Source organism: Gymnoscopelus braueri (genome assembly GCF_963280865.1).
Source record: "Gymnoscopelus braueri genome assembly, chromosome: 12".
In the NCBI taxonomy this organism is placed as follows: domain Eukaryota; kingdom Metazoa; phylum Chordata; class Actinopteri; order Myctophiformes; family Myctophidae; genus Gymnoscopelus; species Gymnoscopelus braueri.
This window is the reverse complement of record NC_137614.1, coordinates 5,497,413-5,508,807: the sequence shown is the minus strand read 5'-3', so window position 1 is coordinate 5,508,807 and position 11,395 is coordinate 5,497,413. Positions and strand designations below refer to the sequence as shown.

Sequence of the window (11,395 nt, the reverse complement as noted above, 5' to 3'; positions counted from 1 at the left end):
ATCACAGCAGACATAGTTGGCAGGCTTTGGTGCAGGGCAGGAATGTCGTCATGCCATGATGACACATTATGTGTTATTCTTTTAGCCTTGATGTCTTACTGTACCACATGTTTACATTTCTGACTAACAAAGTATTCAATCAATCAATGAAGGCCATGGCTGCTGTGGCCCCTCCCTCACTTTGTCCTTCTGTCCCTCAACAAAATGGCACCACAGTGGCCTTGATGCCACGCCCACACTGCTCCAGCTGATTTCACAGTTTTCTCCTCTGTCCTGTTAAAACAGTTTTTAAACACCTGTGTCTTTTGTAGAGATTCTCAGTTCTTAAAGGGATAGTTCACCCCCAAAAAACTTTTTTTCTATCGATTAGTCACCCCATGGAGACTTGAATTCATGGATATTTTGTTGTTTTTGTCTCATTCCTAAGGCAATGATTATTGGCTTAGGAACTGTGAATACACAGTTAAGTTTGTTTCAGTGGTTTAGTAAACTTTGTGTAGGCTATTACACTCGTATGACGGGATACAAGCACAATACAGTAACAGGCTGTTAATAATAATCATGATACTTCATCTTATTATTCTATATACTGTACTGTATGTTATTCTTTAGGGTTGTAGATGGTGCTCTTCTAGGTCTCGGTGGTCTGGTTGAAAGCAATGGTCTCCTGGGTCTCGATGGTCTGGTTGAAAGCAATGGTCTCCTGGGTCTCGATGGTCTGGTTGAAAATAGTGGTCTCCTCCTGGGTCTATATGGTCTGGTTGAAAACAGTGCTCTTCGGGCCGTTCAGGGTCTCGGGGGTCTGGTTGAGAACAGTGGTCTGCAGGAAAGAACGCAGTTTAACTATAAAATAGGGCTCAAGTGTTTTACATGTTTTATAATGTAATAATTTATATCTGCAAAGTAACTACTAACTAAAGTTTTCAAATAATTGTAGTGGAGTAAAAGTACAATATTTGCCTCTGAGATGTAGCGGAGTAAAAGTATAGAAAATTGGAAATACCTCAAAATTGTACTTAAGTGCAGTACTTGAGTAAATGTACTTAAGATTTTAACCACTTTAACCATTATCTTATACTTTGGCTATTCAAAAATAGCAGATATGCAAGCTTGTAGCAAGGCACCAAGTTCCGCGCTACGAGCTGGTAGATCTGCTTTTTATTATTTTTATCGTGAAAATGTGTGCAAATCTAAAAAAATATAAATATAAAATATGTATTTTTTAAAGCAATTTTTTTTAACTCAAATCTTTTGTTTTGTAATAATAATCGAAATCTACAAAGTAACTAGTAACTAAAGTTTTCGAATAATTGTAGTGGAGTACAAGTATAATATTTGCCTCTGAGATGTAGTGGAGTAGAAGTAAAAGTATAGAAATGTGGAAATACTCAAGTAAATAAAAACACCTAAAAAATGTACTTAAGTACAGTACTTGAGTAAATTGACTTAGTTACTTTCCACCACTGTACTCAACTGATACAAAAACCTAAACAGCCAAACAGTGACACAACAAACACAGTCGAAGCCCCTAAAATACGTACCGCATGTTGGATACCAAAGCCATTTCTGTTCCTCACAGCAGGACACAGAGCCTAGAGAGGAAAGAGTCCAAACTGTTACTTTTAAGGACATGGATCCAATGTGATCATGATCTAGTCACAAGCTCTTCTTAAAGGGATAGTTCGCCCCCCAAAAAATAAATTCTATCGATTAGTCACCCCATGGAGACTGAATTCATGGATATTTTAGTTATATTAGTTTTTGTCGCATTCCTAAACCAATAATTTGATGACCAGCGGACCGGCAGGCAGGGGTTCCGGTAGGAGACACAAAGGAGACTCTTTGTGTCCGCTGCCGGTCATCAAATTATTGGCTTAGGAATGCGACAAAAAAATAAAGATATCCATTCATTCAAGTCTCCATGGGGTGACTAATCGATAGAAAAAAAGTCATTTTGGGGGTGAACTATCCCTTTAAAGGTTTCATGACATTCAGTTTTACAACACATTAAAAGTCTTTGTCATGGTCCTTCAAACGTGTATAAAAAGTTTTAACTGAAAATTCCACTCTAGTGTTCCATTGCAGGTGTTTTTCTCTCACACACAAAGCCTTTTCAACTGCAATGAAAAAATAAATCTTTGCCTGCGGGTGCCGCTGTTGAGGGATTTTGCCTGTCAATCATCACCTCTGCTCCGCCCCCCCAAAAGAAAGGATAGGGGAGGGGCGAGGAGGGGAGTGGGCGGGACTAATGGCCTGTGACTTCACTATCCAAGGGCCAATCTCAGATTACTTTTCAGCCTAATTAGTTCAGGTTTTTGGGGTGTAATTGATTTCATAAAACCCCCCAAAAAAACATTAAAAAAGTGAAAATGAATGTCATAGAGCCTTTAACACTTTTCATTGGTTCAACATTTATAAAAACCCACACACACACTTACTGTAACCACTTTCACATTCACTTCAAAAATAGCAGATCTACAACCGTCACGTCGATTGTAGATCGGCTATTTTTTATACTTTTGTGTGAAACTGTAGTTAAGGATGACAAAGTAAGGCATTCATTTATAAGAAAAGTTGTTAAATACGTACTTCTTGATTCTGGATGCGTGCATGGAGGTTCATAATACAGGCCTGGAGGAAAGAGAGCAGTTAAAAACACACCAACTACACATACATCTGTAGACACAAGCTGTATGATGCAACCCCCACAGCCAAATACAACAGTGTTCTTTTTGTTGTTTTCTCTACAAGAGGACATTGTAGCAGTTTAGACCTTTGATTGAACCACTCTTCAACCTGGTGCCCCTAGTGGCCATGTCATTATAGTCATTTTATTACATTTATCAAAAGTTAAAAATAGTTTTTCACAAATTTTCTAAAAAATGCAGAGTGTGAGCTGGTATCAGCATTAGGTTTTCTTTTGCTATTTTTGACATACTTTAAAGTATAAAATAGGCCAGGGCTTAAAGGAGAATTTTGGACTAAAGTTTTCTTACCTTTTCTATGATGTTATGATATCTTAGGATGAATGGTACAGTAGAACATTTTAAAAAATCCATCCCGGGTCCGCCACTTAAAACGTGCGCGGATAGGCCTTGCGTTAGATCACATATTTTAATAGCTTTTTTTTTTTTTTTGATCTGACGTTCATAGTGACAAAACACTATGCAACCAAAAAAAAAAAAAAGCTATTAATTAAAATATGTGATCTAACCTAAGGCCTATCCGCGCACATTTTAAGCTGTGGCGGACCAGGGATGGAGTTATGAAAATTTTCTACTGTACCATTCATCCTAAGATATCATAACATCATGGAAAAGGTAAGAAAACCTTAGTCCAAAATTCTCCTTTAAGTGGTTAATCTACAAACATTGGATCCCACAACTGTTTACTATAAGCCTAATAGATGAGTGCTGGTGTCACCACACACTGAAAATAACAGATCTGCAAGCTCACAACACGTCACACTGCTTATGAGTGTCTTATAAGCTTGGAACACTATTGAGTGTGTGCTGCGGTGTACATTTGAAGGTGTAAAATGCTTACCCTTGTTGCTGCTAATGCTGATGATAGACTGATGTCCAATCCTGTGAGTGACAGAGGTGACACACTGTAAGATTTCACAACCAGCAGCATTAAAAGATATATAATAATTATATTGAGTCTTTATACGAAAGAACTTTACAATGTGCATTACATTCACCCATTCACACACCGACAGACCAAGGAAACCATGCAAGGCACCAGCCTGCTCATAGGGATCAGTTTAGGGGTTCCGTGTCTTGCTCAAGGACACCTTAGCTCTACCTCCTGAGCTACTGCCGCTCAAATGGTTCAAATGTGACCAAACATGTCATCTACTGTTGTTTAAAAGTCTTGTTGTCAATAGTCTTATAGCTAGGCGATCGGATCTCTCCGCCCCAGAAACCCCAGGCCGATATCTCTGGAAGTCAGGCCGTGTGAGACTATGTTGTCACACACGTACAGTACATGTTTCAGCAGGGGCTGGTGTAATGAGTAGCACTGCCTAAAGCTCATAAGCATAACATCGGTCGGTATTTGGTCTTCCTACGCAGGACACCTGTGTTTTGAGTACATGTTTTCAACTTCTTCGTTTACTGCATTGGCTGTCACAACATGGCGGCCCCCAGCCATTGAGTTCAGTGGACAGGTGGCGCCATCTTGTGAGGTTCGCCGTTATTACTTGTGACGTCACGTCCCCCCACCACCCCCCATGTGATACAATTTTTATCTCAGGGACCCCCAATCTACGCTGTACAATCCTCTATTTAACTCTGAAAGTGTACAAAATGGAGCCGAACAGACTCGTAAGTGCACTCTCAAAGTTAGAGTACAGATTCTTAAGGGTCCATTTGGTTCCTAACTATCAATCATTTAGCTGGGGGACCCCACAAATGGGACCCCCCATCAAGGTCCCCTGTGGGTCCCCGGACCCCAGGTTGAGAACCAGTGGTCCATTGAACATTGTTAACCGTTTAAATCCCAGGCAGGCGTTCACCTCTGCTCCTCTCCCTCCAGGAGTGTGCTGTAGGTGGAGATCTCTATGTCCAGGGCCAGCTTGATGTTCATCAGCTCCTGGTAGCTTCTGACCTGTTCGGCCATTTTCAGCTTGTATTCTCGCAGAACCTGCTTCAGCTTCTCGATGCGATCGTGGGCGTTCTCCACCGCGTTCTTGCCGCTCGCCTTTGCCGCCGAGATCCGGCCGTCCAGCTTGATACTCTGAGGACATTGGAGATTAGCGGTTAATCGACAGAATCAATTTAATCGATTATAAAAAACATATTAATAATCGATCATTTATTTAGAATGATCTATTAATAATCAATCCCTAGTTGGATTAAAGGATTGTTGAGAATAGACCTCAGAATGCACTGTTTCCACATATTCCATGCATTAGCATCAGACTCAGCAGCCAAATAACAATGACACACGTCACCTTTCACAGCGTTTGACGCATGCAGACAATGGTTTACAGTTAGGTGCTGTTTATTTTCTGTCTCTATTTGCTGCTGATATAGTCTCTACACTGACCGCCATTGTGAATACCGTATAGATGTCTGCATTATCTTTTTTTCTATCATTATTTTTGTTATGTATGCTGGTGCAATGTCTGAACGCCATCTTTACCTGTCCTGTACACAAGACACAACAATAAAGAACCTTGAACCTGTGACACCGTGACGACATGTGACATAAAACAAACGCAGACTAAAGGGCCATTCACACCATGACACCAAGCACTATAACTATAACTATAAAGATATATTTTTTTAGATAGTTCTAACTCAGGTGGATGGCAAAGTCCACAACCCAAATATAACAGAGACAATGGTGAACAATGTAGATTATAGTTATACTGTAGTTGTTCAGATACTAATGCCAGTATCGGAAAAGCTGCCGATACTCCCTAAAATACTTATATCGCTATCGGGCTATCGTGGAAAAAGTACTCAAATGTTTTACTTATATAAAAGTATCAATACTGCAATGTAGAAGTACTCTGTCACAAGTAAAAGTCTGGAATTCAAAATGTACTTGAGTAAAAGTACAAAAGTATTGGTATTGTATCAACATCTACTTAAAGTACCAAAAGTAAAAGTACTAAAATGTTTGAAAGTGTCAGATCTACAAGCTCACAACGCGTCGCATCGCGACGCGTTGTGAGCTTAGAGATCGGCTATTTTCAAACTTAAGTACAGTACTTGAGTAAATGTACTTAGTTACTTTACACCACTGGTATCGGGAAGGAACAACTGGTATGGGTACATCTGTAGTTTTAGTTCCAGTGGTTGGTGTGAAAGGCCCTTAACCCTATGCATACTGTATGATTTGATCACATCACCGTCACTAGTCTGTTGTTTGTTAATGTAATCATCAACACAAGCATCATTCAGTGGTGTGTACAGCACTCACCTGTTCCTTCATATAGAGGATTTCCTTCTCCTTACGGCTGATCTGGTATTGGATCTCTACCAGCTCCCCGTTGGTTTCACTCAGTTCATTGTTGGTCTGGTGCGTCGTGGAGGTCATCTGCTCAATCTGGTGCAGGCAGGGGATCGAGTAGAAGAAGTTTAGTTGGTTACTAGTCTACACACACCTGGTTTTGTGTGTCCCCCCTCCCAAGCTAAAGTCTGACTTATATTTTGTCGTAAGACGGTATTCTGCGAAGAAAAATTGCGAGCTTGTAGATTGGATATTGTAAGTGCGGGACAGAGTATAAATAAGACATATAAGTGGACTGACAGCTTTTCTAGCGTGACTGTTTGCCTCACTGTGCTTCTGCCTCCATTGTTCTGCTTCCATTGTTAAGAAACCATTGTCATTGCATGTTTAAATACATAAACAGCATGCCTGAATGTAATTATTCTCCCTACAGGATTAGTGAGAGGTGTTGTTTTATTTATTCATAAGTGGATTGGCTCAGGAACTCTGAAAGCCTGAATTATTATCTCCCTCGGCCAAGGGAAGGAGGATTCCCTCTTATGCTAGTGGTTGACATGTTTGGCTTTAGTGTCCCTAAAGGTGATTTGGGTTCGAATCCCGCGGGCGTAACATTTTTGTTGTATCTTCTACAAAGTATTGACAAAGTATTATACTCAAGTCAATATTCAAAAGTACACGTTACAAAGTACCTGTATTGCTGTATTAACATTAATCACATCCCAAAATAAAGTTTTTAAAAAATAACAAAACTAAAACCTCACATTGGCTATTTTCACTGTATTTGAAACAGGGCTTAAGTGGTTAATTCATAATATATTTTTGTAAGTTCCTAGAAATGCAGTGGAGTCAAAAGTACAATATTTCTATTTGAAATGTAGTGGAGTGAATGTTATGCCAAAATGTACTTTAGTAAAGTACTCCAGTAAAAGTATTTAGTTACTGTCCACCACTGATTTTCTCCTCACCTTGACTTTGTACCAGCTCTCGGCCTCCGTGCGGCTACGTGCAGCGATCTCCTCATACTGGGCTCTGACCTCAGACACGATCTGGTCCATGTTCAGACCACGGGAGTTGTCCATCTGGACGACCACGGACAGGCTCTTCAGCCTCTCCTTCAGCTCACACAGTTCCTGTGGCAAAACCAACGACGTTATGAGTACAAAACTACCATGATGGTAAACGCTTTAGCATAGCAACAGCCAGGCATAGCTCAAATACATTATTTTGAACCCTTTAAAACCTTATATCATACATGGGCGACTGGCGGCCCGGGGGCAACATGCGGCCCACACCTTCACTTAATGGGGCCCGCAGGTTAATATTAGAATACTGATGTATTATTGATTTCAGCTGTTACAATTCCAAACATGACCCGCTTTAATTACTTCAGTCTAAATTAGTAGCTTAATGAGTAGTATTACATTTATTTTGTCTTTTTAACGTCCAATATATTTGTTTAAGTTCAAAAAGTTAACATAAGTATAACTAAATGCATTTGAAACTAAAGGAAAATGGTACTTTTCAGGATTACAATTCAAAAATAGCAAAAACTAAAAAATCTGGATTACAATTCAAACATACTACTTTTGTGTGACATAGAATGGCGAAGTACGGCATTCATTTACAAACAAAGTTATACACGGAGATAAGAGGGGTCTGCCCGACAGTATATACAATGTGGCCCTCTGGAGTGAGTGTGGAAATATAGCGGCCCTCTACATCAACGTTGCCCACCCTTGCCGCACTTCATTGACCTGAGGTCTCCCAGGGGGGTATATGCTTGGCCCCCTCCCTTTTTCCCTATACGCCAAAGCTCAAGGCTGAAAATAGCCGATCTACTAGCTAGTAGATCGGCTATTTTCAGCCGATTTTCACTGCATGTTTGCTTATCATGATGACATGCCCAGAATAGGGACGCGATAGGGTTGGTGTTGGTGTGGATAAGTATACTTGACTAGAATCAATGACAGGGTGAATTGTGTGAAGATGCTTTACCAAGTCATAGAGAGTCTTGAGGATTTTGATCTCCTCCACCAGACTAGTGACCTTCTCCTCCAGTGTCATCTGGGCCAGATAGCCAGCATCCACAACCTAGATAGAGAAGACACCGTTTCATCAGATAAATATGTGTTGTACATCATGTCCCACTTTTTCTCTGTGATGGAGTCGGTTGGTTAACACAGTGGTTCTCAATCTTTTTCATGTCAAGGACCCCCAAAATGTTTGAAAATTCAAAATTATTCAAATTTTCAAGATTTGTCTTTTTATTTTTTTCAAAAAGAGCAGATGTACAGTACAAGAGTAGAATTCAGAGTACAGTAGAATGAAAAATGTACTTGAGTAAAAGTACAAAAGTATTGGTATCAAAATGTACTTAAAGTACCAAAAGTAAAAGTACAAAAATGTTTGAAAATAGCAGATCTACAAGCTCACTACGCGTCGCGATGCGACGCGTTGTGAGCTTGTAGATCGGCTATTTTCAAAAAGCCTATGTATAAAATAGGGCTAAAGTGGTGATTGTCTGTTTTATGATGTAGCCTAATAATTTATACCTGCAAAGTATAGTAACTAAAGTTTTCAAATAATTGTAGTGGAGTAAAAGTATTTGCCTCTGAGATGTAGTGGAGTAGAAGTAAAAGTATAGACACACCAGTAAAGTAATCACAGTCCTGAATAGAGTCAGCCAATAAAGTCAGCCAATCATATTACAGCTAGCATTGAATGTGTAGGGGTTAGGGGTGTACAATGGTGGCCAATCACGGTGCAGGGTTAGGGGGGTAGAATGGTGGCCAGTGATTTGCATTGAATGTGTAGGGGTTAGGGGTGTAGGGGGGTACAATGGTGGCCAATCACAGTGCAGCGAATGTCGATGTCCAAACCTCACATATAGGGGCGGTTGCACCGCCCAAAAATACCTAAGGTAGTGTGAGCTGAGTAAAATCCTCAGTTTTAATTTGAACTCGGAGAATGTAAAAATGCATGCAAATCAATAGATATTTGTTTTACACTATGCAGATATTTGAATCTTTCCTCTCAATGAAAATGGTTTGCTTGTTGAGGTATAGAAAGTGTTTTTGCTGTTATAACTAATGCACTTTACAGTTTTACTGTATAACAATGATTTGTACCTTTTTAAGATCCAGAAACACTTTCTCTGCTGCTTTCCTCTTAATAATCTCAGCCTCATACCTGAAACCAGACACAGGGAAACAAAAACACACCTGTTAGTGTCATATTTACTTACATTTATGTGACTAAGAATAACGTTACAAACATGCAATTCTTAACCCATTACGACCAGGAACGCATCCGTCATTTTAGATTTGAACCAATATCTTATGATCTGCTATTAAAAAATAGCAGATCTACAAGCTCATAGCGCTTGAGCTTGTAGATCTGCTATTTTTTTTTTTCATGAAAATTGCACTTAAGTACAGTACTTGAGTAAATGTACTCAGTTACTTTACACCACTGACGATAAGGTTGAACATGGGTGAAGTGCTCTCTTTAATGTCTCACTTTTTCCTGTAGTCGGTCACACTCTTGACGATGCAGAGGTTCTCCTGGTCCAGCCTGCTCCTGTGTTCGCTGACCATGTCCATCTTACTCTGCAGGGCGGAGAGGTAGTCCTTCTTGGTGGGCTCCATGTGGGACGAGGCAGTGGTCATCTCCTGCAGCAGCTTCCATTTGGTCTCCAGCTCCTTGTTGGTCCGCTCCTCACGTGTCACCTGGAAAAACACAAACAAACAAACAGTGGTGGAAAAAGTACTCAAATGTTTTTACTTGAGTCAAAGTATCAATACTGCAATGTAGAAGTAGCCTACTCTGTTTCAAGTTCAAGTCCGGAATTCAAAATTTACTTGGGTAAAAGTACAAAAGTATTGGTATCAAAATGTACTTAAAGTACCAAAAGTAAAAGATCTACAAGCTCACAACGCGTCGCAAGCTTATAGATCGGCTATTTTCAAAAAGCGTATAAAATAGAGCTAAAGTGGTTAATGTATGTTTTATAATTTAATAATCTATATCCGCAAAGTATAGTAACTAAAGTCTGCAGATAATTGTAGTGGAGTAAAAGTATTTGCCTCTGAGATGTAGTGGAGTAGATGTAAAATAATTGACGATTGGAAACACACCAGTAAAGTAAAAAATACCTAAAAATTGTACTTAAGTACAGTACTTAAGTAAATGTACTTAGTTACTTTACACCACTGCAAACAAACTAACCAACAAACCATCAACAGGTGTTCGATACTAAACCGTACTAAATGTACATGTTTGATGTTTGTCATGGGTCCATTTGGTTCCATTTGCACACTCAGAGTTACAGACCCCTAGAAGTCCATTTGGACCCCTACGTAAGTAAGTACAGTATGTACATTTTATTTGTAGAGCGCCTTTAACAGTCACAGTTTAAAGATTAAAGACAATCGCCATTTAGCCGATCAACCAAAGAGATAGAGGACATCTAGATATTGAACATCACAGTGCAGGACGCGTCACAACACCGGACATGACATGATATGAAGCGATGTCACGTTGCACCGTAAGTCAGACATTCAACTTTCTCAACAGGAGATGACATCGGTGGAACAGGCCTCTTACCGTTTCAATTAAGGAACTAAAGCGGGTGTTGAGGCCCAGGATCTGGTCCTTCTCGCGGACAGCTTGGTCGGTGGAGACGACGTCCAAGTCGAGCGGCGTCAGTAGGGTCTTGTCGACCGATACAGGAGTGATGTGACACCCAATGTAGGGTCCACAGCTGGCCCTGGTCCTGTTAAAGGACCCCAGAGACATACTACTGAAGCTACTGAAACCCGCTGCCCTGTACAGGCCGCTGCGCTGGTTCTCCTTGGAGCACATGGTTGGTTGGTTGGTTGGTTGGTTGGTGGTCGTGGTGTGTGGTGGTGGAGAAGGAGTCCCTGTTGGTGTGCAGAGAGGATAGAGTGTAGGTGAGATCTGTCCTCTTTTATACGCAAAACACAGGGTGTTAGCCAGGGCTGTTAGTGACCCGATCGTTCACTTTGTGATACAAGCGCCAAATTTTCCACAAAGTTTCTTCTGGACCTACTTTTTCACAAAAGCCCGTTAGCCAAGCAAAAAAAAAACTATATGGCTGCCATTTTCCAAAATGGCTGCCAGCGAAAGACATGTGGTTTTTGACCTGGATTGTGATTGGATAATCCAATTTGGATTATTTTGGCATCAGAATATAGTTTTGACTTCCCCCCGTTAGCCACCCAATATGGCTGCCATTTTCCAAAATGGCTGCCAGTGAAAGAAATTTTATGTGTTTTTTTGACCTGGTTTGAAATTATTTTGGCATCAGAATATAGTTTTGACTACCCCCCGCCCCCTCCCCCCGTTAGCCAAGCACAAAAAAAAACCAATATGGCTGCCATTTAACCAAAATGGCTGCCTGCGAAAGACA

The 11,395-nt window shown here is 40.4% G+C and overlaps 1 protein-coding gene across 1 annotated transcript; it reads right to left on the bottom strand.

The window, feature by feature from the left end:
* Positions 1-631: 631 nt before the first annotated feature.
* Positions 632-10,827, bottom strand: LOC308097437 (keratin, type II cytoskeletal cochleal-like; the record flags this gene model as incomplete). Its single annotated transcript, XM_080445195.1, has 10 exons — positions 632-748; positions 1,542-1,592; positions 2,628-2,631; positions 4,520-4,740; positions 5,935-6,060; positions 6,930-7,094; positions 7,960-8,055; positions 9,093-9,153; positions 9,484-9,692; positions 10,570-10,827. 10 exons carry the CDS (start codon positions 10,825-10,827, stop codon positions 632-634), a joined length of 1,308 nt encoding a protein of 435 aa, XP_080301321.1.
* Between the last annotated feature and the right edge of the window lie 568 nt (positions 10,828-11,395).